This window comes from Furipterus horrens, unplaced genomic scaffold (assembly GCF_987537825.1).
Source record: "Furipterus horrens unplaced genomic scaffold, mFurHor1.1.pri manual_scaffold_2, whole genome shotgun sequence".
Classification (NCBI taxonomy): Eukaryota; Metazoa; Chordata; class Mammalia; order Chiroptera; family Furipteridae; genus Furipterus; species Furipterus horrens.
This window is the reverse complement of record NW_028327172.1, coordinates 209,250,779-209,277,985: the sequence shown is the minus strand read 5'-3', so window position 1 is coordinate 209,277,985 and position 27,207 is coordinate 209,250,779. Positions and strand designations below refer to the sequence as shown.

General features: G+C 49.6%; 1 protein-coding gene across 1 annotated transcript; it reads right to left on the bottom strand.

Moving 5' to 3' along the window:
• Positions 1-7,833: 7,833 nt before the first annotated feature.
• QDPR (quinoid dihydropteridine reductase) lies at positions 7,834-23,735 on the bottom strand. Its single transcript, XM_090267042.1, has 7 exons — positions 23,637-23,735; positions 20,735-20,827; positions 17,026-17,122; positions 14,731-14,871; positions 10,296-10,404; positions 9,031-9,114; positions 7,834-7,958 (listed from the first exon to the last, which is right to left on the bottom strand). Exons 1-7 carry the CDS (start codon positions 23,730-23,732, stop codon positions 7,853-7,855), a joined length of 726 nt encoding a protein of 241 aa, XP_090123168.1. The 5' UTR covers positions 23,733-23,735; the 3' UTR covers positions 7,834-7,852.
• Between the last annotated feature and the right edge of the window lie 3,472 nt (positions 23,736-27,207).

The following is a 27,207-nucleotide window of genomic DNA, read 5'->3' as shown; positions in this document are numbered from 1 at the left end:
CCTCGGGAACAGGCCATCCCACCCCCAGAGGGCAAAGCTGCCTCTACCTCTCTCTTCAAGTACACAGAGGCCTCAGGCAGCCGGCACCAGGGCCTCCAATGTCCTTTCAGGAGGCAGCTGGGGTGTAAGACAGAATTTCTCGATCTTTAGTCACTCACGGACGACCTTCATGAATTCTCACAGCATGTCGCAGGTGTCAGTCAGTAGGTGGCACTGCCTCTGGTGGCGGTAGGGGACAGCCTCCTCTGGAAGCCCAGGCCATTTCTTTCACAGGCTGTGTCTTTGGTGTCGTGTCTAAACAGGTATCACCATGCCCAAGGCCATTAGTTTTCTCCTGTGTGATCTTCCAGTGTTATAGTTCTGTGTTTTACAATGAGGTGTGTGCTGCATTTTATGTTCGCTTTTGTGCAGGGTGTAAAGACTAGGCTCTTTTTTTTTTTTTTTTTGCATGTGGACGTCCACTGTTCCTGCACAGTTTGATGAAGACTGCCTCTGCTTTTGCTCCCTCATCCAAGATCAACTGGCCGTGTTCTGGGGCTCCATTGGGGGCTCTATTCTGTTCCACTGATCTGTGAGTCTCTTCTTTCCCCAGCGCCACAGTCTTCGTTACGACAGCGTTACAGTACGTCCTGACGTCCAGCAGTGTCGGTCCCCCTACTTTGTTTTCTCTTCATCACTGTGTTGGCTATTCTGGTGTATTCTGTGTGTCATGTTTAAACCTATCCACTTTTTACTTACTTTCTTCAGCCTCATCCTGACAATAATATTCACGGAATCAGTGGTTTTGGAGTACTTGTTATGTATTTTCCTAATATATATTAAAATACATGATCGTTGAATAAAAAGCATTCACCTGTGCCCCACCCCACCCACACCTCCTTGTCCAGCTCCCACAAGGCATCAGCTCACATGCTCTTGGAAGCTGGTGTGAGGGAACACACAGCGCCCCCAGGAAGAGAGACCAGAGTTCCACACTTGGCTCTCCCACTCATTGGCTTTAGACTGGTCATTTTAATTCCTCTGGTCCTTAGTCAACCCTTCTGTACAAGGAGAACAAATACTCACTGGACGTTAGCCTATCCTGGCCACCAGGACCATCCAGGACAGTCTCTGGCTGAGCAGGGGATCACAGACCACTGGGTTGGCCAAGGTTCCCATCCTCTGCTCCCTAAATCTGCTCCTCTTGCCTGAGCCCTCCAGCCTCTACTTAGAAAGCTGACATTGAGAGCAATGACATCCCCTGCCCCCCATTCCTCTTATTTCCCCTCGGGAGCACCTGTGCCCTGAGCTTAGCTGATGTCAAACAGAAAAGCTTCCAATCTCCCCTCCCCCACCCTGGTGACCCTCAACCATATTCACATAGGCAGATGACAATAAGTCAAGAAATCCAATGTGGTCCAAGGGTGGGAATGCTGGGGTTCAAGCCCAAACTCTGCCTTAAATTATGGCTGTGGCCTGCTACTATCAGGATCTTAACCCCCCTGAGACGCAAGTGCCTTATTTGTAAATAGGGAAAACCCTACCTACTTCCAAGTGTTAGTGTGAAGATTCAGTGAAGAAACACGCGCCACATCCCAGCCCCAAGCCTGACAGACAGTAGGAATCCAGTCAATGTCAGCGAGGCCTCAATCGCAGTCAGTAACCATGACCTTGTGTGTAGGGCTGATGGAAGCTCTGCAGGGACTCCTGACATAGTGACAGGGGATGGCCTGATCCCCACAGCTCGTGTGCATTCATGGCCTAAACCATCATAGTGGTTGTGTGTGTGTGTGTGTGTGTGTGTGTGTGTGTGTGTGTGTGTCTGTGTGCTGTCATCTGTCTGTATGTGGGTTGGGCTTTAAAGACGTTGCAAGCTTCTTAATGTTTAGGAGGCAACTACTGCTTCTTTGAACCTGACTTTCCACGTCAGTGCAGAAGGCAGACAAGAGGAATGCAGGGGAGAAGGGTGAGAGGGAAGGAGGTAGGGAGGAAGGAATCAGAACGAACAGCAGCAAGTCTCCAAAGCTGGAGGTTAGTTATCGATCTCAGATCTACTCAGAGAGGTGAGCAGAGGCCCCACGAGGGACAGAAAATGAAACCGAGTTTCTGCACGCTGGTTTTCCAACACGTTTTCTCACCAACTGCCAACGCCTGCCGCCTTGTGGACATTCCTCAAACTGCCTGTAATTTCTAAAAGACTAGGAAACTGGGAACAGTTAACAAGGAGAAAATGTTCTAGGCTTTCAGAGGTTCCCCGTAGCCTGCAAGACAAAAATCCCTAGACAGAGATCCTTCAGGGCCCGTCACCCACCATCCGAGACCACCTCCCCTTGGAGCGCTCTCCTCCGGTAGGAGCCAGCTTCCACGATCCCCCAACAGCAGCGCTGGTAAGAGACCAACCAGGAAACCAGTCCGGGGCTCAAGACGCTGGCTGTGTGACTCTGGATAAGCTACCTAACCTCTCTGTTTGCACCTCATTTGTAAATTGGGGATAATAATGACTCCTAACTCCTAAAGTTGTTGTGGAGTTGAATGAGATCAAACCTGAGAAGCGTCTTACAAATGCAATACACCCCAATACCCTTTAGGCTCTATTTGTAAACTCATCATGTTCTTCCTGCCTCTGAGCCATTTTAGGGGCATTTATTATGAACTATGGGATGACAAGGCACAGTCTTTAAAGACCTTGGAGTCAGGTGAAAGAAAAAGAAATACAGACATGTAATTATTCTATTTTTAATTTTGGCAAAGGCAGTGGTGAAGTTCGAGACCATTTGAGATCCCCCTGAAAGCAGACCTGCGATAAGGGATCACAGACTTGACTTTATTTCGGGAAGTGGTCCTGGGGAGCAGAGTGACCCTGGGTGGAAGGAAAGCCAATACCTGGTGTTTTATGAAGCCGGATCCCATGTGCAGTCGGGCCTTGATCCCATGGGACTCTCCAAGGAGCCATGAGGAATGTGCCTCACACTGATGGTCTGAAGAAGAGAGGACAGTAATCCTATGCCCCCAAGGCCAAGGCTCGCCCCTTGGAGTGCGCCCTCCCTCGCCCTTCCAGGTTTATGCCTGGTCCTCTTCTGCAGGCGGCCCGCGCCTCTACATCAGGCAAGCGCAGGGCAGAGGGCGAGAGGCAGGACAACTGAGGAAGCGTGGCAGCGTGCACCCGCTCCGAGCTGGCGACCCCAGCAATGGCCGGAATAACCGGAAGGCACAGACGCATGGTTGGCACAAGGGGTGTCCCGCGGTGGCACGGAAAATCACAGGACCAGAGGAGGGACACCTAACCCAGCCCAGCCTTGGGTCAGGATGGGATTTCACCACCTAAAGTTTCCTGGAGCGGAAGCAGCTCATGCTCTGGGACACACGCGGCACATCAGGGATGGAGAGTGCGCTGACAGAGGGCCAAGCAGGGACGACAGCGGGAGCGAGGCACGCAGAAGCAGAGGAAGGGCACAGACGGGCAATGCTCAGAAGGCAACACCAGCAGGGTCTGGTGAATGATCGAGCAGACGGAGGAGGCAGGGAGAGCAAGAGGGTCTAGGGTGGCACAGGGTTGCTAACCTGTGCGGCCCTCCAAGACAGAGGCCTGCTTCCCAAGGATTGAAATGGTTTGAGTGTTTGTGTCCTCCCCAAGCGGATCCGACAAAACCCTCATGTCCAACAGGACCGTTATTAGGAGATGGGGCCTTCAGGAGCCCTGAACGATTCCTGACAGTGGACGCCCTGCCCGGCCTTCAGAGGAATGCAACCCCGGCTGACAACAGACAGCAAGCTCCTGGGAGACCCTGAGCCAGAACCCCCAATTCCTGACCCACAGAAAGAGTGAAAAGTGACAAGTACTGTTCTTTTAAGCCGCCACGTTTGGGGCGATTTGTTAGGCAGTAAAGGACAATGAATATGTGTCCCTGGATGACCCTTTGAAGGACTGAAGTTAGAGGAAAGGACCGAAGCAGCGTCTCGGGGAGCCCTGACATTCACCGCCTCCAGGGAGCCTACGGTCCTATGGGTGAAACAGCAACCAGCACCCCAGAGATGGCGTCTGTTTTATCGTTTTGCTTCTACTGAGATGTAACTGACGTCTAACACTGGGTAAGTTAAAGGTATACAACACATTGAATGTGCTACATTTGCAAATCGCAACGATTACCACTGGAGGGTCAGCTGACTCCTCCACTACATCACACAGTGACCATTTCTCTCTCGTGGGAGAACACTGACGATCTGACCCGTCGGCGACTCTGCAGTATGTAATAGTGCTGCTGACGATGATCACTGCGCGGTGCATCAGACCTCCAAAGCTTACTCATCTCCTAGCTGCCCCCGGTTTAGCTCTCATTGCGGGGTCTGTCTTTGAAGGAACTAGGGAATGGTCCTGGGCATCCATCTCTAAGGGACACCAAAACCCACTGGCATAACGGTAGCCAGGAAAGCCAGTCACACTTCCCCCTAAGCTGATGGCGCCACGGAGTGACAGGCAGCTGAGAGCCCACCGCCACCTGGCGCCGAGATTCGGAGAGATTCGGACAGACGGACGCAGGCCACGTTTGCCTCCCTGCTGCTTCCCAGCTACTGACACCCGACCTGCAGTCCCTCTCCTGGGCCTGGGAAGTTGGGCTAGGAAGCTCAGAGAGAAAACGCGTGAACAGAAAACAGACACTACAAACAAGTGATGTCGCTGAGGCATTTTCAAAATGTTAGCTCTGCATCTACCCGTAGAAATAAGTTTAAAAAAAGAAAGAAAGAAAAGAAAAGCATTCTGCATGAAATTTTTATTAACCAAAAATCTATTTCTCCACAACAGGTATTTTTCATATCCATTCAAAGCAGCATCAAGCTCTCCTGGGCGGACCACACGTCCCCGTGAGGCTTACAGAAAACTGTTTAGACTGTCGCAGAAAGAGGCGGAAGTGTGTTAGGCTGGAGCACAGCGAGGGATAAAGAGAATTCCGTGCCAAGTTTACCGATTCTGATGTTCATGCTGTCTCCCAAAGGGCAGAGGCATGGGGCCCACCCCTAAGTCTTGCCTCACCAGAAATGGACAAGACCACAAGACGGACAGAGCTAGAGCCTGCAGTCCAGGCATCCTCGCTCGGCCCAAAGCACCCATCCGCCTGCGTCACCTTGGAGGCTGTCTTAGCATCCCTGTGGCACAAAACTAAGGAAGAGGGATGGCAAAGGAGCTTGGCAGGGACGGATTCTGGCACCAGTTACAACATGCGGCTGTTTTCCCCACACCAAGCAATTCTCTGACCCGCACTCAACTCTGACAGTCTACCTGGGGAGAGCATCCCACCCCACAGGTTAAGGGCTCAGTCCCATAAGCCGCACCCCGCCCTCCACTTCAGATGCCAAATACAAGTCAAGGCTGTCACCTTGCTCCTGACCAACCTCCCAGACACTGAAGGTTCCAAAGACCCCCTCCGTGGGCCCATTCATTCGCTAGAGCAGCTCACAGCCCTCAGAGAGCCGTTTCACTTACTGGAGCACCGGTTTATTATAAGAGGATGTAACTCAGGAAGAGCCAGATGGAAAGCTGCACAGGACAGGGCATGGGGGAAGGGCACCGAGCATCCTTGCCCCTCCCACCCCAGAGCGTGCCACCCTCCCAGCGCCTCCACGTGTTCACCAACCCAGAGGCTCCCTGACCATCCTCATGACTGGGTAAACCTTGGGCCGCTGGCAGTGGATTCAACCTCCAGCCTCTCTCCCCTCCCCAGAGGTCAGGGATGGGGCTCGCCTCCTAAAGGTCCCCCCTCCTGTACCATCACATTGGGCATTAGGATTTCCACATATGAATTCAGGGGGACACAAACATTCAGACCACAGCACTGGGTGACGGAACCGATCAGCCCTACCTTTCTGAGCCTCCATCCTATTTCATGTAAGATTTGGGTATGACCTTGAAGGATAAAGGTCAAGAATCAAGAAAGACGCCTCAAATAGTTAAACAAAATTACCAGATGACAGAGAACCCCCACTCTGAGGAATGTATGCAAAAGAACTGAACACAGGAACTTAAATACTGGTACATACATGGTCACAGCAGCACTATTCACAACAGCCGATGGCGGAAACAAGCCAACACCTGTCAGCGGATGGATGCGTAAGCAGCTGTAGCACACACAAACAACAGAGTATTATTCAGCCACAAAAAAGAGGTGAAGTCAGCCCTGGCTGCTGTCACTCAGTGGATTGAGCGTCGGCCTGAAAGCCAAGTGTCGCTGGTTCGATTCCCAGTCAGGGCACATGACTAGGTTGCACACCAGGTCCCCAGTTGGGGGCACGAGTGAGAAGAAACTGCACAGTGATGTTTCTCTCCCTCTCTTTCTCCTTTGTCCTCTCTCTAAAAATAAATAAATTATTTTTAAAAATTAAAATTAAAAATTAAAAAAAAGGGGGTGAAGTCGTAATCGCTGCTCCCACGTGGACGAACCTCAAAAACATGCCAAGGAAAAGAAGCCAGACATAGGTCACATAATGCATGACTGCATTTACCTAAAATATCCATGTTCATAGAGACAGAAAGCGGATTGGTGGTTGCCAGGGGCTGGGGACAGGGCGGGGCGGGGGGTACCTGCTCAGTGGGCACAGGGTTTTACTTTGGGGCGCTGGCCATGTTTTGGAACTAGACAGAGCTGGTGGTGACAGAACATCACAAACATACTAAATGCCACTGAATTGTCACTTTATGAGGGTTAATTGTATGTTATGTGAATTTTATCTCAGCAATGGTTTAAAGATTTTATTTATTTTTAGAGAGAGGGAAAGGGGGGGAGAAAAAATGGGAGAGAAACATCAATGTTGTGGTTGCCTCTCACGCGCCCCAACCAGGGACCTGGCCCGCAGCCCAGGCGTGTGCCCTGACTGGGAACAGAACCGGCGACTCCTTGGTTTGCAGGCTGCCACTCAATCCACTGAGCCACACCAGCCGGGGCTCAATACAAGTCGTTTTAAAAAGGAATCAAAAAAGAAAACACATGGAAAGGGCTTTATAAACAGCTGCCCTCTGGTGACTGGGGTTCTGGGCTTGGTTCTGCCACATATCGGCAATGAGGATGATAAGTCGAGTTTCCTCATCTGTAAACGAAGGGTCGGACCGCAAGTTCTCAGTCAGAACAGCCTGTATCAACCACGTGCACACGGCCCGCCCGCCACCCTGATCCTGACGCACCCACGGGAGAGCTGTGCCCGTCACTGTGCTGAAAACCCCTATTTCAGGGCTAGGGTCCACCCCGCTTCAAATACCCCAGATTAAAGTCGCTGGCAGCCCATGATCCCAGCACATTCCCCTGGAACTGTGCATAAGATGCGCTTTGATCACAGAAGACAACACGATCTGGGAAGTGCATTTATTAGGAAGATAAACTCCAAATAACAACGAGCCGTTCTCTCGCACGTGGGGCAACTGCACAGAAAAAAAGACACTTTGACAGAGGGCACGGGATTCTGCATACGCCACAGAGGAGTTTAAGGCAGTTTAATTAGAGGCCACGAAGACTATGTCGATGAGAGAAACATAATTCAAATGTCCCCGATGCCAACGAATCTCTGAACCCGCCAGGCACTCAGCAACACATAAACAGTCTCAAAAGCAATTCCACACGACGCCGAACAGAAGGGCTGTTGGGAGACCTCCAAACGTAGGGGGTCAACACGGATGGATGGTGGTGCTATCTGTGGGCCTCCCCCCCGCAAGATTTTATTTCACATGAACGTTTTACACTTAGGAAAGCAAATGCACATTAGGTGAGAGGAAAATAGGTCTCAGGATCTCAGACCACAATCAGGATCACCGAAAACACAGGGACAGACGCAGCGACACTGAGATACACGGACTTCCCTGGCTGACCCCCTGCAGGCCCTGGCACGAAGGTTAAAAATACGCCGGGGTAAGTTCCGTCCTCCCCTCCGTCGTTATCACCTGGATCAGGCTTCCAGAGCTTGGTCGGTTTTTCTGTGTGATCCAGTCATGGAAGGTTCTAGAACAAACAAGCAAAGCTTTATATTTTAAAGAAGCAAAAACCTGGTACCTGCTTGTGGTCCTATCCACGGCTTGGGAAGATGGAGCCACTGGGAAAAAGCCACCATGTCGTCATGGACAGGGAGCCAGGGCCCAGGGATCTCAGTACTTGACTCCCAATTTCTGAGGGGCAGAATCTGGCGAGATTTTAAACTTCCATATTTGTAGTTTTCTGCATTGTTGGAATACTTTATAACATAGTGGTATGAGCTTAAATAATTTTTAAAACTTTAATTAGTTCATTCTAAGAGACAGATATGTGCAAAATACTTCCGACTTTGCTATATTACCTACCCGGATATTTGAAAGAAAGAAGAAACTCATTGCCCACCCCCCCCCTTTTATTTTTAAATGGAACACTGACAGCTGTGTCAAACAATGGGAAATAAAATACAAAAAACAAGACTATTACACTAAAATACATTAAAAGCTAGAACAGAGGCATTTAATAACTAGCTCTGTGTGGGGAGGGTCAACTAAGCCTACTTGAAGGGGTCCAAGACCGTCTCCAAGAGGACAGGAATAAGAAAAGGCACGAGAAATTCGCGAGGTTGAACAAGCAGCTGGAAATTTTAGAACGTTTCCTTTGGGGGTTAGCAGACCATCCCTTTGACAACCCCCTAGCTGGGACTGCGGACTCTCTTTAATTGGGAAGCACTCAGGAGTTCCTGAAACATTCTCCGTGCCTGTCTGTAGCTTCTGCACCAGGACGAACGGTGAACTGCCAAGGCTCTCAGGAGCAGCCAAAGGGCTCGAGAAGCAAAGCTCTGCTGAAACTCCCTCGCGTACTGTCCCACGTCACGACCCCGCCTCAGGGGGCCGGGCAGGGATGGGGCATGGCTCTATCGGCCCGCCGACGCCCCGCGCTGGGAGAGTCACGCAGGGGGACAGGTACACGCAGAGGCCGGTGAGCGCCTGAGACCACCGCGTTGATGAGCCAGGAGAACACGGGCACGTCCTCTAGCCCATCGGGGGCCGGGAAGGGGGGCTGGGCGCTGCGTGGCCACTGACGCCGTGACGGTGATACTCACTCGACGAGGAACTCCAAGGGAGTCCAGGAGCTGAAGTCGGCCTCGGGCATCGACTTCCTGTTCATCGGGGTGTCCAGGGTGACCCTGCAGGACGGAGAGAAGCTGGTCACGGCGCCTCCGTTGTCGCAACAGCCGCCCAGCCGGGGCGGCCGGGGAAACGCTCCGTGAGCCTCTGGCACCACGGGCAGCGGCACCTTCCGCGGAGCAATCCCACACGACAACCGAGAGAGGCCAGGGAGCCGCCGCAGGCCAGCGGCGCTCAGAGAGGCGCCTGGTGACTCACCGGGAGGCAGACAGCAACAGAGGGAAAAGCCACATCTTACTTCCTTTAAAAAAAACGCGCCCCCGCTGCCGTGGCTCAGTGGATTGAGCGCCGGCCCGCAAACCAAAGGGTCGCCGGTTCGATTCCCAGTCAGGGCACAGGCCTGGGTTGTGGCCAGGTCCCTGGTTGGGGGTGCATGAGAGGCAGCCACACAGCGATGTTTCCCTCTCTTTCTCCCTCCCTTCTCCTCTCTCTAAAAATAAGTAAATAAAAAGAATGCAATCTTTAATGAAGGAAACGGCTTTGCCGCTTAAAGTCTTCATTCACCCCGACACGTGGCACTCATTTCCGGGGATTTTTGAAGTGTAAGAATAACAGGCCTTCAACTGTGGGGAAAAAGATGGCCCCGCCTTCGTTTTGCGGCTATTTTCCATCAAATCTCAGGGTTTTCGGTGAGAATGCAGAATTCAGCTACGTCTGCCTTTCCCAAAACGTTCAGGCCTTGGGACGTGTTCAGCACAGCCGCGGGCCCAGCGCACAGGTGAAGGGAGCCGGACCGTCCAGCCCCGAGCAGTCCCGACAGCTTCCTCGCAGGATGACAGGCGAGTGACGAGCCAGAGGGGTCTCTGCCCCCAAGCTGCTGCCTCACCTGGTTCAGCTGAGGGGACCCTCGTCCTGGTGCCAAAGAGGCCATCTCCCACAGCGGCCCACAGTCTCCCCCAGACTCCCCGCCACCATCCCCACACAAGGACTACACACAGTCTCCCTGCCACCGTGACCTTACAGTGGCAGGAAAGACAGAACGGCAAATATGAGAGGAAAATGTGTGCACTATCTTTACTTAGGAGGGAGGAAGACAGACAGCCCCATCCACAGCTGGTCCACCGCGCTGGCCTGCCGAGGCTCACCCAGCACCTGCAGAAGGCTATGCGGGGCCTGGAGAACTTAGGGCACAGCCGAGTCCCCAGGGGAGAGCGGGTGCAGGCAGACGGGCAGCACTTACGGCAGCACGGCGATGGCCGCAGACCCGGGCGGCATGCCGCTGTTCTTTCCCGCGAGGCTCTGGCAGAGCTGATGGACGGCGCCCTTGGCCATGCCGTAGCCGACCATCCCTGGGAAAAGGGGAGAAAACCGTTCAGTGACCACTGGCCACGACTGGTGTGTCTGAAGACCACCACGCCAGGGTCCAGGGGAGGCCGGGAAGAAGAGAAGGATGGACATTCATGGAGAGAGTGGAAGGGACGTAACATGTCAAGTGCACCTACTATCGCCTCACACTTAACCTTTATTGCAAAAGCCACGAAGGATCCATTTTTATTTATATTGTTGAGGGAACCAAGGCTCAGACAGGGTGAATCAGATGCCCAAACTCACACACACACTTGCACAGAGGCCAACCCAGAAGCAGAAGGCCAGGCAAGAACTGGGTTCTGAGCCCCCGGATCATTAACTGCTTGGGAGCAAAATTGAGCAGTCTTTTGGAGTCAAGATGCACAGGTTCAAATCCCAGCTCTTCCACTGAACCACCAAAGAAATCCTGAGCAAGTTATCTCTCTTCTAAACCTCAGTCACCCCATCTGTAAAATGGGGATGAAGTACTTCGGCCCAGGCTCAGCACAGGGCAGGCACTCAATGAATGTTTCCCATCACATTCACAGACGTAATGCGTCCTGGACTCCAACTCCCTGGGCAAAGAGCAGTCCTGACATGTGTACACAATGCTGCCTCCTGGTCATCCTCTGCTCCTGCTCATGAGTGAACGTTTGCTGCCTGAAGCAAGGCGTGCCTTTCACCAGGACAGGTGTCCGTCTGCTCTGCACACAGCTGGCAGCCACAGGGTCTCTCCTTCCTAGCGTCCTCGCAGCACCCAGTGGCAGATGCTCACGAACCGCCGTGACCACAGCAACAGAGAACAGCTCGTTGTTGTAAGCACCTCTCCTCCTTCCTGAAGCCCCTTCTGGAAGTCAGCAGCCTCTCTGGAAACACCCAGCACGCATGTCCTTCCAACAGCTGATCAGGCATCAGAGGCCCAGAGAGAGGTGGGGGTCACAGCCCAGTCACGGAACCAATCCCTAGTCTGCCTCCGCTGCCGCCCTGGACGGCAAAGGCGGGTCAAGGTCGCACACAGTGACTTAGAAGCACAAGAGGAGCATTGCACCATCCCCGGCTTCTCTGTTTAATCAGGGGCAGGGGGCCAATGGTGGCGGAGAAATGAGCAAACTCTGCAGGGTGAACAGGCACCAGCACATGAGTCCCATTCACCCAGCCCCGTCCCCAACAAGCTGCCGGGCTCACTCACCATTTGATCCGCACAGCACGCATGCGGGGATCCGACGAAGACGCAACCAGCAACCCTAAGGGCTTAATTCTAGAGAATTCAACCCAGGGCAGGCAAGGAGATCCTTTGCAAGAAATTTCTGTTAAAAGTACAGGAATACCTCAGCTAACAAGTGATCCTGCTCACCAATTTTTTGGCTAACGAAGAATTTTTTCTCTGTTTTCGGACCCGGCTAACGAATCCTTAGTGGCTGCGTGCGCTGACATACATAAAGCAGCAAACATGAATGGCTGGGCCATTCCAGGAGCTTACCTTTTCCATCTTAGGGGTGTGACAGACAAAGAAGTGTGCTGACCACACACACAGGGGAGCCCCACGAACCCAGCTGGGCTGTTTACATTTGGATTTGAGGACAAGCGAGGTTCTGTAATTCTGTAAAGATCGTCAGTTTTTCATTCAACTTTCCTTTCTCCTTCATCTCAGCCTTTGGTGAGTGTTTGCCCTTGTATAGTGTGCTTTTTACTATTTTATAAAACTTATCTCTGAAGAGTGGGCAGCATCCAGAACGAAGTAAGTGATTTTCTATAGAAACCTACGGGAAATCACATTTTGGCTAATGAAGATTTCGGCTAACGAATGTGATTCCAGAACAAATTATCTTCGTTAGCTGAGGTATCACTGTATTTCCTAAGAAGATAGATTTTCTTCCCAATTATAAAATGATCAAGGTAGTTCCTCAAGACTGATTTCCAAACACAGCAAAACAAAAGGGATCACTACCAGTTTAATACAGCTTATCCTCCATGAGACAATCTACAAACACAACCTTGGAAATAAGAAGGTGAGGGGTTTTCTCACTATCTTTCCAAATAAAAAAAAAATCTTCCAATTTTTGAACAACTTTTCTTGGGCTTGAAAGGCTACTAAGCCTCTTCATTATTTACTTTTAAATTATTCATAGATTTTCCCAGATTCTTCTGGGGTCTGAATCAAAGTCAAAGATTCCATGACATCAGGAAGTTTAACAATATCTAACTAAGAATTTAAAGATGAACAACAGTTTAGTAACATCTGAAGCAAGAGTAGCCGGGCAAAAGTAAGCGTGGAGTAAGTAAAAATACTGGTTCACATCTATAATTCACTCGGTCGTACCTTTCTAAACCACTTACATCCATTAAAATGTTTGCAAGTCACAACCACCATATAAAGGATTTTATTATTTATCCCCATTTCACATATGACAAAACTGAGGCTCAGAGAGTTTAAGCAACTTGCCAAATACCACACAGGAAGTGGCAAAATCACAATAGAAACCCAACCTGTGTAGTCCCAGAGACTGCAGCTTTAACCAGTATCCAAAACCATAAACAAAGAAAGATATGTACAAACCAAAGGAAAGCAGAAATCTGTTTTGTCCTGAAAAATTAAGTCTTTCAGTCCTAGGTCTTTGTTTTTTGTTAAATGTCAAGCTATTTATTCATTTCTCTATTTCCTTTCTAGTGCCTCCGCTCTCTGGAACTTTGAATAAAAATCAGAACGCAACCAAACGAACATCTGACATTCACACAGCTTCAATGACTGCAATGGCCATGGACTTGTAGGATCATGTGCTCTGAGAAACATAGTAAGAAAATGAGAGGCAAGGGACTGTTGATTAGTAAGAGCCTCACAGTTCAAGGAGTTACACGGAAACTGGAAAAGGTGCTCAAAGTCTCCAGCGTGCCAGAGGCCAAAAACAACCCCCCACCTTTTACTAAAGAAGAGTTGACCTTAGGTCGTGGAGATGGACTCCTCCTGTCTTTGTGCTATAACCTCTCACCCCATCTGAAAGCGAGTATTATGGACTGAATTGTGTCCCTACCCCCCAAATTCATATGTTGAAGTCCCAACACCCCGTACCTCAGAATATGCCTGTATTTAGAGATGGGGGTCTTTAAAGAGGTAATTAGGTTAACATGAGGTTATCAGCGTGGGTCCTAATGCAGCATGACTGGTGTCATTAAGGGAGCAGGACTGGGACACAGACAGGCCCAGAGGGAAGGCTGTGTAAGGACACAGGAGAAGGCAGCCATCGGCAAGCCAAGAACAGAGGCGCCAGAAGAATCAAGACATCAGGCCTGCTGACACCTTGACCTTGAACATCCAGCCTCTAGAATTATGAGACCCATTTCTGCTGCTTAAGCCACCCAGGGGTCCTTTGTTATGGGCAGCCCTAGGAAACTAACACGGAGAGTAAAAAAATGCAAAGGAAACCTGGATCTACATGATACAGTGGAAAAGCACATAATTTAGAAATGATCAGGGTTCTGGTTCTGAGGGAGATCACAACGTACTGATGGCATGAACCCAGACAAGTGAGCTGACCACTTTAAGTTTTAGTTTCCTTACCCATCAATTGAAAAGGATTAACAATGGCATCAACCCTGGGATTAAGTGAGAATACATGTGAAATGAAATGACTAGTTAAAATGAAAGAAACTAACTGTACAGCAGAAATTCGGTCAAATAGGTACAGAGGTCATTCGAGGCCGCTCAGCTAGGATGAAGAATCCACCCCCAACCTGGCTGCTGTGGCTCAGTGGATTGAGCGTCGGCCTGTGAACCAAGTGTCACTGGTTCAATTCCCAGTCAGGGCACATGACTAGGTTGCACGTCAGGTCCCCAGTTGGGGGCACATGAGAGGCAACCGCACAGTGATGTTTCTCTCCCTCTCCTTCTCCTTTCCCCTCTCTCTAAAAACAGATAAATAAAATAAAAAATAAAAAAAAAAGAAAGAAAAAAAAAAGACTCCACCCCCAGCCTCTCTCATGTCTATAACTGCTGCTAAGCTGCTTCTCCAGGACACGTGAACATGGTGCGATGATGGAAATACACGTTTACTAAATAATTCTTATCTACACAACACCAGTCACTCCCTGAGTGGGTCATGGATAAACTAACCAGACGGAGGGAGGAGTGCCAGATTTCAGCATTCCTTAGCAGAAGGATGATGCAAACAGAAGGTCAGGAGTCGATCTCCTAAGAAGGTTCAGGCCTAAAGGAAGCAAAGTCCGCCTCCACAAAGCACATCACAGGGTGAAGACGCTCCTCGTCTCATGGAAGCGCCCGGCAGCCCCAGTATGAGCACTCCCACGTCATAGACGGGACAATGAAGGCTTACCGGGAGTCCCGTCCAGGGCGGCCTTGGCCCCGGCCAAGGTCAGGAGGCCTCCTTCCTTGAGGTGCTTGGCAGCCAAGTGGCTGGAGATGGTCGACGTCCACATGCTCTGCTTCCACATCAGGTCACAGTTTTTAAAGAGAGCTGAGTGAAAACACAACAGATCGGCTCAGCACGTGCAGGGAAGACACTGAACGGTAAGTTCAACTCGTGGCGCTGACATTCACCGGAGCACCGGCCGTCCCCCGGCCCCCGGCCCCCGACCACGACTACAAGGTCACAACAAGGCACAGGGCTTTGTGGTCAGAGATGCAGCTTCGAATCCAGGCCGCCTGATCGCTGGAATCGCAGCTTCCTCACTATACACTGGTAACATTTCAGCCAATAAATGAGGACTGTTAACAGATATCTGGGGACTGGCTTTAATTCAGAGTTTGTTCTACTTTATGAAGGGCATTAGATTTGTAATAAGAACGTGTATGTCTATGTCAGGTTTTACCCTTGATAAAAGCTGAGGGACCACGACCACATGGCCGCAAAGAGAGCTTTTACAGAGCTCCGTTTTTTACAGCTGGAAGTTTAATGCCGGCTTTAAAGACCCTTTAAAAGAAAGCCGAAAGGACAGCCATTTCACTTTTTTAAATTCTCTGGCCCCGCTAAAAATGAAAGAAGAAACGTGGTAACACCTGTAACTTTGGCAGCTGGACGGCTGCCCCTCCCCCCCTTACAAGGCACAAAGAACCCAATGACACTGTACCCAGATCCAGAAAGAAAGCCCTCCTCACCTACCAGGAGGGGCTTCACTCAGTGATAAGCAAAGCAATGCGTTTCCCTGCTAAAAAGGACTAGAAAAAAAATTGATGGACCCCCCCCCCCCCACTGATCACACCTTATTCTCAAAATACACAAAAGGCTAGGCCATCAGGGTGTTTTGCCAACCTGATCACCCCACAAAATACTGCTTTCACGTTCAAGAGTGGTTCACAGAAAATCAATTCCCTTTTCAATGGCTTTGACTAGTAAATGTAGAAGAAATGACAGAATTAAAAAACTACCATTTTCCAACCCCCACTGGAATAACTGATGCAGGCCAGGGTTATTAATGGATGCTTAAAACCCTTAGGTTTTGGAAATTTGGGACTCTCACGGTGCTGGGGAAGGAGATATTCACAAACAAAGCCAAAAAGTACCTTCCCCAGCATCACTTGCTAATTGCAGACAGAAAAATGCCCCTTCCCAATGGAAGCCTCAGCTGAGCACCACATCTAGGTAGGGAGGGCCGCCTGACGTGGTCAGAGTCCTGCTATGATCAGCATGAAGCGCACATTACTCAGGAAGAAGTCTCCCCTCCAAAACATTTAACCTGAATCTAGGCAAGTCCCTGGACCTAAATTCTAGGGCACAGGAAAACACTAGGGACAGCGGGACACGGTAAATTATACCTTAAAGGAACAGGGAGACACATCATATGTAGGACATTCTATATGAAAACTGCCCAGACTCACCAAGTCTCTCAGAGGAAAAACAAATTGTGGCTTAAGACTAAGAACAACAAAATGAGGCACAAACCGTGACTGGAATCATGTGTAAGGGGAGAAAAAAAAAAACTCCTATAAAAGACATGGACTTAGATTGGGGAATTTCAATCAGTTGGGCATTATTAATCTTACAGAATTTGTTAGTTTTGATTTGATAATGGTACTTTGATAATGTAGGAAAATGAGCTTATCCCTTGGGATGCCTGCTGAGATCGGTCGGTGTCAACTTACTTGCAAATGGTTAAAAAATACACAGAGCACACACGTGCAAGAAAGCCAGAGCACACAGGCACAGCAGCTGTTAGCGGTCACTGCGTCTGTTACAGACGGAGGTGACGCGTGTTAGCTGAACTCTTCCTTCGGCTTTTCTGTGTGTTTGGAAATGTTCAAAATGAAAACTTGGACAAGGTACCCAGCATTAATAAAAACTCAATATTGAATCCTGACCTGCAGAACGATCTCTCAATTTCATACACATCCCCCAAGTCCCAGTAACAAACCCTGTAAGATGGGGGCGGAAATAATGCTGATTTCATTCTGCCTCTAAACTTCAAACTCAATATCCCCCGCCCCTAATTCCCTTTATGGGGAGTGTTTTCTCCATCTGTAAAAGGGGGTGTTCATTTCTACCTCACAGAGCTACTGTAAAAGCTGGGAGACACACAGGAAAATGTCTGGCCCGGCACACGTTACAGGTCCATCCCTGCCTGCCGGACAAAGAGCAGAGCGGAATGAATGATTAACTCAGAAAGGGACTCACACTTGGACTTGGCATTGCCCCCAGCCCATCCTCCAGCCACACAAAGGATTGCATCCACCTTCTCTTCACCCAAGAGTTTTCCGACCTCAGCAGTCACCTTAAACAAAAAAGGACAAAAAGATGCATAAATCGCTGGGTAAGCCTAAACAGACTGACGTCTTTACAGATAATTTCAGTTTATTTTCCACTTTCTTTTAAGACAACCAACAGTCCTTGGCAACGAACACTTGGAAAAATTGAGATAGGACCAATCTACGATAACCATTTTGGATAGTGAGGCTCACCTACATTTCTATGTGATTTTTATAACGCAATCTAGAATCGTCTTTTGAACATTCGAAAGGGTGAGGCTGTAAGCATCCTTGGAAGGACAATTAATATAAAAAGTAAAGTAGAAAAAGGTTTAAAAAGTCACCTAGAGTTTCAATGCCTACAGCTAACATAGCATATATCTTCCCAGACTTTCCTTGGCAAATCACAGATGGATAATCTGAGATAATGCTACTACTCTTCCCCAAGATGTCGATTCAACACGGGAGGAGACAGATACCGTGTCACTCCCGAGTCGGACTGCACAGCCATTCTCGGCGGTGCAGATAGACTCTTAAGAAGCTACACCATCGTCTCTCGAGACGGACGGCTGCCGACGATATATATTTAAAAATCCCTTTAATTGGAACTCTATAAAAGAAAATGCCAAAGAGAAATTATTTTTTAAAGAAAAAAAAATACAGTCAATGGCAAATGTTGGTCAATTCTGAGTATATGAGGAATGATTTTTATTTACCTATTTGCTTGACTGAAATTTTTAAAGTGTTGAAAATATTTAAACAGAAGTCTGGCGAGAGGCAATTCTGGCCACAGACCACAACCCCTTTTCCCCGTTTCCCTGGAAAGGCTGAGATGACGCCTCCCAATTGCTTCCTTACATCAAGTTTCTGAAGACTTATCCCAAGACGCTGTATCTGTCTCAGCAGCAACCCTTCGTCCTGCCCTCTTTCCCGGGCAATGTCTGAGGCCTCTGATTACTCTTTTAAAAAAAAAAAAAAGAATGTGCCCCGGCTGGTGCGGTTCAGTGGACTGAGCACCGGCCTGCAAACCAAAGGGTCACCAGTTCAACTCCCAGTCAGGGCACACGCCTGGGTTGCGGGCCAGGTCCCCAGTTGGGGGCACATGAGAGGCAGCCACACTTTGATGTTTCTCTTCCTCTCTTTCTCCCTCCCTTCCTCTTTTTTTTTTTTAAAAAGAGCATGCTTTGGCAATGGAAACCAATCTTTCCTCTCCCTACACCCTAACTCTTCCCTTTTCAGAGATTCCTCAAGCTCCCTTGGTCTCTATTCAGGAGCATCTCCCCTAACTCTGCCTTATCTCCTGGTGACCTTGCTCCTGTTACCCTGGCTCCCTGGCTGGTCCCTCCCTTCATTCTTAAGCCAGCAGCTCAGCCCCAGCCGCCAGAAGTTGGATCGGCACCGCAGACATCAGCACATTCCACTTTCCAGGAGAAAGCATGGTGCCCGCAGCAGCAACGCACCTGTTGGGACATGTTTTGTTTTGTTTTTTTCTTACACTGATGCATTTTAAAATTCCTCCCCCTTAAATTTTGCCTTCTGCCCAACAGTTTTCCATAGATTCCACGCCTTCCTCACTTCTGCATCTGTTCCCTGCCACTAGTGAATTTCCTGCCCAGGGGGCCAATTTTACATGTATTAGGGTTCAATTTCCTCTTCTAGAGCCTTAAAAACAAACACTGGCTGGCCCGCTGTTGTTCAGAAATTCTTAACCGGGGGTGGGGCAGGAGGCAGGCATTTGTATAGTCAAGTCTCAGAAAGGGACAACTTCACAGTCAGAAAAGCACACAGACATCAGCACCTGCAGCTAACAAGAGCAGAAGAGACACCGACCGCAGGGAACCAGCCCTGCCGCTCTCGGGGCCCAGGGCTCCCCGTGCGTTTCATTTTAGCTTTTGTGACTTTATTCACAGGCAGCTGTTGTGCACGAGGCAGCTTAGCACGCGGTTAGGAGAGCAGATGTCCACCCCCCACTGCCTGGCTGTGCCGTCCACCACGCGTTCGACCTTGAGCACATGCCAGGGCCTTTGTGTGCCTCCGACACCCCGTTTCTAAAAGGGAGATAAATTAGAAACGTTGTTCTGGGCAAGTTAATGCGACTAAAGCTCTCAGAGCAGTGCCAGCCACAGAACGAAGCCAGGTCGGGTTTGACTCTTACGCACATCGAGTCCCCCAGCATAGAAAACACGAGGGCCGTATTATGAAAAGAACAAAAACCCACCTTCTGGAATAAGGTAGCTGGCTTTTCACAGTCTAAGCCATGTCAAACGGATGCTTTAGAAAAGAGGAAGTGAGCGGGACAGAATGCTCACCATTTGGGGTTATTTTTTCTTTTAATTTTTAAATTTATATACATGCATGTTTGGAGAAATGGATTGCAAGGAAATCTCACAACACTTCAACTGCCTAGTGGGACCAGACACGATTGCCCCTTCTTGTGACCGTACTATATTTCCTACAGCATACATGCACCACTTTTTAAATTCTTTAAAATGTTATAAAAAGCTAGCTGAGGACCACAGAACATCAGACCTGTCACCGCGTTCAGGTCCCCAGGGAGAGCACAGCTAAATGAAAAACAGACCCTGGACTCATGACCATTGTGAGTAAGTTGTTAACAAGTCTCTTGTTAGGGAGTCCTCTCGAGAGTCAACCACTAGCTACCTTGCTGGGTGTGTCACTTCGTGTCCCCTCGGCCATAAACATGCCACCCCCTGCTCTCCCGCCTGCCTGCCTGCCTGCCTCACTGAGTGCTGTGTAAACAAGGACCATCACACAAAGGTGGCATTTCCTAGGGAACGTGGGCCGGTCCGCTGGACGCAGAACCACATAAGTCACCTCCTCAGGCAGCCCCAAGGAAGCACTGAGCATCTCAGCTACTGACACCAAGACATCCATCCATCCATCCACCAACTGTTCACAGTACTGCCGTCTGGGAGTGGGGGGGCACGATCTCGGGGTCAACAGGGGTACTGCAACCGCGGACTGATAGATTTATAGAATTTTGTTCAACTTCTTGTATTACGATAAGCGTGGCACAGTATAATCCAAAATAACCTGTTTTGCTAGTATTCTTGCTTTGAACTAGGGAGCTCCGCTTTTTAGAATGAATCCTAAATAAAGAATCAGAGATGGAGACAGAGATGTTCGCCACAGTATTCCTGGTAACGGTAACAATAAAAAACTGCAAAAAACAAGTTAAATGTACAACATGTGGAAACTAAGAAAACTGTGACCAATTCACAAAATTAAAAATTACATGTTGACACAGAGGGTTTTTGTTTTTTTTTAAGTGATCTGGAGAAGTACTAAAATTAAATTTTATTTAAGTTTTTAAAAATCTGATCATAAAATATAAAATACAAGATTACCGCAACACGTAACGCTAATAACATATAGTATCTATAAGAAAGATTTTTTTAAATGGGCCAAAATGTGAAGAGTCAGCTAACTAGAAACAGATTATGGGAAATTTATCTTCACTGTATTTTTTCCCACTTTCTCCCAATTTCCCTCAATGGTCCACTCGGCTTTCACAATTAGAGAAACAAGAACTTCTAAAAAGGAAGACCACATCGCTCGTGAATAGCTCTCCCCGGGGTTCCCCTCCCACAGGCTTGGGGGGGCTTCTTCTGAACTACCTGGTCAGCCTGCTCGGGGAACGAGTCTGTCATTTTAACAACGACACTGGCGCTGGCCTCTTCGTTCTCCACCACGTCGATGCTGGCCACCCACTGCAGCAGAGAAGAAAACAGATTTGGTCAAGAGATGATATGTTGTTATTCCTTTAACCAGGGTCCGCAAACTTTTTCCATAAAGGGCCAGAAAGGAAATGTTTTAGGCTTTGCTGGCCCCACGGTCTCCCCTACAACTGCGCAATTCTGCTGTTAAAACGGGAGAGCAGCCACAGACCACAGGTGAACGAAGGAGCGTGGCCATGTTCCAATAAAACTCCACGTGCCGAAATATGCACTTCAGACAATGTTCACGTGTCACAAGGCATTATTCCACTTCTGATTTCTTTTCAACCATTTAACAACATGGAACCAGTCTTAGCTCTTGGGTTGTACAGAAACAGACGGCAGGCTGGGTTTGGCCCACGGAGGACTAGAGTCTCGCATGTCTATCCCCCCCACCCCCCCACCCAGAGCACAGAGGGATGGCTTGGGGGTCGGGAAACCAGGCAGGACAGGGTTTGAATCCTGGCTCTGCCAGAGAGAGGGTTTCTCACACTCCAGTTCTGCAGTCTCCTGATCCATGACGTGGAGGTCAACAATTAAGAGGGTCAGTGCGAGAACTAAAGGAAACAGAGGCGGCTACGCAAGTGACATATGGTTCTTTACTCAGAAAGCTCCAGGGCCCTGCGGTTGGACGGCCCCCGTGATGAAGCTCTCTACAAGCTGTAAGGAACACAGCACCACCCATTCAAGAACACTCACCACTTCTGCCACCAGCCATGGCAGACACTGAGCCAAAGAAAAGTTTCCCTCCCAGAGCTCCCAGGAATAAAGGGGGTAGGGACAGAGTCAAAGGTACATCAGTCACCAGATTCCACCACCAAATCAAAGGTAAAGCAAAGCACCCCCACCCCAGGGAAAGCATAGCCCTCGCACCTGTAACATGCGGCTACCTGCAGGAATCCTGGATTAAAATTACTGCACAGAGTAAAAGAAATTAAGAGTATGCAAGGGATCTGGGTTTCAGGGACGCAGTGCCCGGGCCTTGGCTGGAACTCCTTACATGTCACAACTGTCACCACCTTCCATCTTTGCAGACTTCCTAGGTTCCAGAGCAGGTATAAGGCAGGAAGCAGGTGATGTGTTGGGAATCCCTTAGAAGCATAATTCCTATACCAGATTCTGAGCCAGAAGAAAGACTGGGACCCCCTCTCTCGGGTCCCAAGGCACCCTCACCCGGGCTGCCCTGCTGCTAACTGAACCTACAGAAAACGCCCCAGAGCTCCAACATGGACATTGAGCAGGGGACAGCTGCAGCTGGAAGGAAGACACAGGGAGAGTCTCCACTGGGAACGTGCTGATCCCTGCTGGGAGGCCAGGGTCAGGGTTCCTGACCCGGGACCAGCTCGGTTCCCTGTGGCTGCCTTCAGGGAGTGAACACCTGATTGTGCAAAGTAGTTGAAAGTCTACAAAACAAAGAGGCTGCCAATGTCAGGTCCAGTGGAGGCTAACGGAACAAGGGCGTAGACCAATACGTTTATAAATAATAGGAGAGGAAACACTCCTCTACCCTCCTAGGTTCTTTCGGCTAGTCTAGTAATTGAATTAACACAAGACAGATAAACAAGAGGAAATAACCCAGTTTAATTACATACGTAAATGAGAACCCCACATACATGAGAGGTCAGAGACCGGAAGTTAAAATGAAGTATATATATATGGCCCTGATGGGAGTGGCTCAGTTGGCTGGGCGTCGTACTGCAAAGTGGAAGGTAGCCGGTTTGATTCCCTGTCGGGGCATGTGCGTGGATTGCGAATGAGGGGCGACCGATCAATGTTTCTCTCACACATCGATGGTCCTCTCCCTCTTCTTCCCTCCCTTCCCTTCCCTCTAAAAATAAGTAAGTAAAATATTGTTTTTAAATGAAGTATATATATGACCTTCTGAGCTAAGGATGAGTTAAGGCATCTCGGGGCGTCATAGGGGAGGAAGGTCATCTGAAGGCCGTAAGAAAATCAGATGTTCCGTAATTATAAGTTTGTACTGCCCTACCGATAGTTCCTAAAGAAAATATTTCTGGTAATAACTCTTATTATGGGCAACGCCCCTAATTTAAATCTTTAAAGGGAGGGGTAAAAGTATCTCTTGAACCCACAGGGACTCTATTGCCTTTGGATCAAAATAATTCACATGTCAAAGAGGCACATCTTGGGGACGCCTCTTTGAACCCCTTCAATATGTAAAATAACCAAAAGCTAATATTTAAACATCCTTTGCCTGGAGCCAGGTAATTACACACGAGGACACCAACGATCTAATTTAATCCTCACAACTCCCCTAAGGGGGCACATCCTACCTTTATCCCCGTTTTAGAGACGTGGAAACAGATTTGCGCAAGTTGAGCAATCAGTTCACGGTAACAGAACTAGTAGCCAGAGGTCAGGCAGTATAATTTCCAGATCCTTCCTTCTCAGTCCCGCCCCTTTCCCCCGCTGCCCCCGGCTCCTCACCTGCGCTCCTCTTCCTCCTTCCCTGGAATACTTTCCAGAGTCATGCCAGAATTCCCGGGCCCAGCGGAGTCGGAGGGGCAGCCCCCACCTCCCTCCCTGCAGAGCAAAGACCCCTATGGCCGGCGTGGGCACGCACTCCGAGGCAGCAATAGCCGTGCAGACTTGTGCGCGCACTTGCGAGCACCCACGAGTGGGGGTGCACTGAAGCCCCCAGCTTCCTCCGAACTGCTCTCCAAGGATGCACCGGAAGGTCCCCCGGCACCCCAATCAGCAGCGCGCCCGCCCGCGGGCCCCCACCCCAAGCCGAGCCCCAGCGCCCACAGGCCGCGGGGTTGCCCCCAGCCCGCGGAGTTACCCAGTTGCGGGCCCGGAACGCCTGCACACATCGGGAACCCAGCGCGCCCCTGCCGCCATACACCAGCACCCGGCGCGCATCGCCTGCCGCCGCCATCCTGCTTCTGCCGCAGCTCGGAACGCCCGGAGCCCGAACGCCGCGCCCGTGCGCGCTCCGCCCCCGCCCCGCCAGCCAACCAGGCCAAGAGGGACCGCGCAGCGGCCGCGCCCCGCGTCACGCCCGCTGCTGCCACCTAGCGCGTGGGGCGCTCGGCGGGAAAGCCACGCAGAGGGGTGGGCGCTTTCGGCTGCCCCCTCCCCCCACTCCCCCGCCAACCCGGGTGGCCCGTCCCGGGGGCGGGTGCACGAGCCGAGCCCGGCCGCCTACCAGGAGGTACCGGGTACCCTGGACGCAGGGCGCGGGGCTAAGAGGGGAACAGTGGAGAGCAGGCGGGCAAGAGTGTGGATGGCCCCGGCCGTCATCTCGGCCATCAGAGCATGAGGCCACTGGGGAGATAAGACAAACAACGTATAATACATTTTTCCTCTCCGAGTGAAGGCTACTGCCCGGCCGCCGTGTGGAATAGCTGTGTGGCCCTAAGCAACTTCCTTAACTGCTCTGTGCCTCAGTCTCCTCGCCAGTAAGATGCGAATACTAATGGCCTATCTTCCTAGGGTTTCGGAAAGGGTTTCAAAGGCTAACACTAGAGTACTTAGAGCAGGTGTGGCTAGGATTAGGAGCGCAATAAACGCCGATTAAGCATTATTAATATTGTTATTTTTGCCACTACTCCTGTTACAGTTTATTGGGTCTCCTAGAGATTGTGAGTTTCAAGTTTCTTGCATTTGGGATGGGCGGGGGAGAGGCAGTGTTTAAATATCTACTTGGAGCATATTTAAGCATTAAAAATGGCCAAACAAGCAATGCAAAAATTGTAGTCTACTATATTTTAAGTGTTTCTACTTCACAAATTAATGCTTTTACTACAAAAATATCGGGGAGAAATTATTACAAGCTTGTTTAAAAATATGAGTATATAACAGGCCTTTGGTCTGGTAGGGACACAAGTTTAATGATGTAAAGTCCAATAATACTGTCCTTGAACCTCTGGGACTATATGTGAGCCCCCATTTGACAAGAATATTAGAGGTCGCGGGTTCACATCTGAGCCCCACCAAATGGCCCCACCTGCCCCACCAACAAAGCCTGGCACTGTCTCTCCTGCAAATCAGTTCCCTTCTGCCCATGGCCGGTGCCCCTGATACGGCACTGCTCAGTCGCAGCTCTGTCGTCTGTGCAGGCATGCGTGGGGGGCTGTCCTGGGCCTTGCAGGATGTTTACAGCCTCTCTGGTCTCTACCTCCTAGGTGCCAGCAGCCGCGCCCCACCCCTCAAAACTGTCACCAGATATTTCCAAATGTCCCCTGAGGTGGGGGGAGAGGCAAAATCACCCTTCACTGAGAACGTCTGTCCTAACACTGTTGTAACTTTCACAGCAGGACCCCATATTAGACATCTCTGTGTCGCCGTCACCCCAGCACATGGCCCTGTACCCAGCAGACACACAGATGGTTGTTTGCTCAATAACCTGGTGCCAGATAAGACATGCAGAAATACGTCATTAGAGAACAGGATGCCTCCTGCACCTCATTTCATTATTAGAAGCTTCATTGCCAGGAAACAGCTGCTAGAAGCCTGGATGGGGAAAACACCGCTTATTTAGGGCCTTCTATATGCCATGCCCTGTGCTAAGTGACCTGCATGTGCTGTTAGGAAACACTTCATTAGGAAACTGAGTCCTGAGAGTCCTAGGCGCTTGCGCAGGACAGTAGGAATTTGAACCCAGGTCTTTGGTAGTTCTGCTCATCCACTTCTCATGCAAAGGCTTATTGAGAATTCATTGTTTCCTATAGCATTTTTCTAAAAATAATTGCATAGCCCTGGCTGGTGTGGCTCAGTGGATTGAGCACCAGCCTGTGAACCAAGAGGGTGCCGGTTCGATTCCCTCTCAGGGCATATGCCTGGGTTGTGGGCCAGGCCCCCAGTTGGGAGCTTGTGAGTGGCAACCGACTGATGTTTCTCTCGCTCTCTTTCTCCCTTCCTTCCCCTCTCTCTGAAAATACGTAAAATATTTTTAAAATAAAATAAAAATTATTGCATAACCTCTAAAACACCAAAAGTTGACAAAAGTCCATCATGTGGGCCAAAAATGTGATGCAAAAGTATTACACATGTCCTGCCTCCCAAAGCATGCTTAATGTTAAAATAAGAATATCGTTATTCATCACTAATTAATATGCCAAGCCCTCTTTTATATCTAGTGGGCTATTTATTACCAGAAACACATTTGCTATTTACTACCAGAAACACATTTGCTATTTTAAGGTCATTGTAATGAAAATGAACTACTGCCTGTCAAAGACCTGAACTCCAGCCGCAGCCCTGGCCTTCAGGTTTCTCAGGAGAGGAATGGCTGGAATTGCACATCCCTGCTCAGCACAAAGGGTTTCTGAGTGTCAGGGTGAGCAAGCAGACAGAAAAGCCCTTTGTAGGTGGCAGAGCTCTGCGGAAGCTTCGGAGATGCTCTTGTTTGCGCTCATTGTGGCAAGGCCGCAGACGTGAACCCCAGTTACAGGAAAGGAACCTAGCGTTTCCATTCCCATGTCCCCCTTCCCGTGGGCCCTCTCCAGGTGAGGTTCCTGAAACTTCTGTTGGTTAGCAAGGAAACCTCCTGAACCCCACTCCAGACTCTGTGACCAAAAAAGGAATTGACCAGGACCCTTCTGCCCAATTTTACTCCCCAAAGCTACTGATGGTGGCTGTTGCCCGTCTCACAAGACATTAAACTGACATGTAAGCAAATAGACTAAAAGTCAAAATTTTAAAAGCCACTGTATAAAAATCAAAATGAGAGAATATTTCATTCCTCGTGCCTACAGATCAAAAGAACCAGAGACCTCTTCACTATGAGAAGAGATAAAGACCCCAGCAGGGTGATCAGTATTTGCAACCACATTAGGAAATTCCTTTCCCGTTTCAGTGACAGGACAGGCAGGCAGCGGGCAGGCGGGAGGACCGTCAGTGCTGGGGTCCAGGCTACTCCAGCAGTCACCAATGGACCCGGGCTGCTGTGTGACCCACAGCAGACTCACCCAGTGATAAACCCAGGAATCAGGAAGCCTTCTGTACACATTGCAATTAAAAGCCTTGAGCACAGAGGTCATTTCACGGTATTAATAACAGTTCTGGGGATTCTGACAGCGGTGACATTTTAGAGAAACAAATGCCCGGGCACACATGGGAGTGATCAACATTTGATACCATGCATTGTTGGAATAGGTAAATGCTAATGATTCCATTTGTTTCCTTGCACTGAATACAGTTTTTGAGAATTGTTAGTGTCTCTTTACAGTCAGATCTACCTGGTTTTGCCTGCTAATAACGTCCTGGGCATGAAGAGGTGCACACCAGGGTTATGTAAATTCTTGAAACGAGGAACAATTAAACCCTCCGCTGAAACATTAGTCTAGTGGGAGGTATAGGGTTACTTCCTTCAGTAACACACTCCTCTACCCTGTCAGGTGAAGGCTGTC

Bases quoted from the DNA above. Each gene is read 5' to 3' on its own strand.
- QDPR (XM_090267042.1), bottom strand. From the start codon at position 23,732: ATGGCGGCGGCAGGCGATGCGCGCCGGGTGCTGGTGTATGGCGGCAGG. The intron at 14,872-17,025 runs GTGAGTCCCTTT...GTTTTCACTCAG, and splicing joins GGGCAATGCCAAGTCCAAGT to CTCTCTTTAAAAACTGTGAC. The intron at 7,959-9,030 runs GTGAGTATCACC...TGTTTGTTCTAG, and splicing joins CCCTTGGAGTTCCTCGTCGA to AACCTTCCATGACTGGATCA.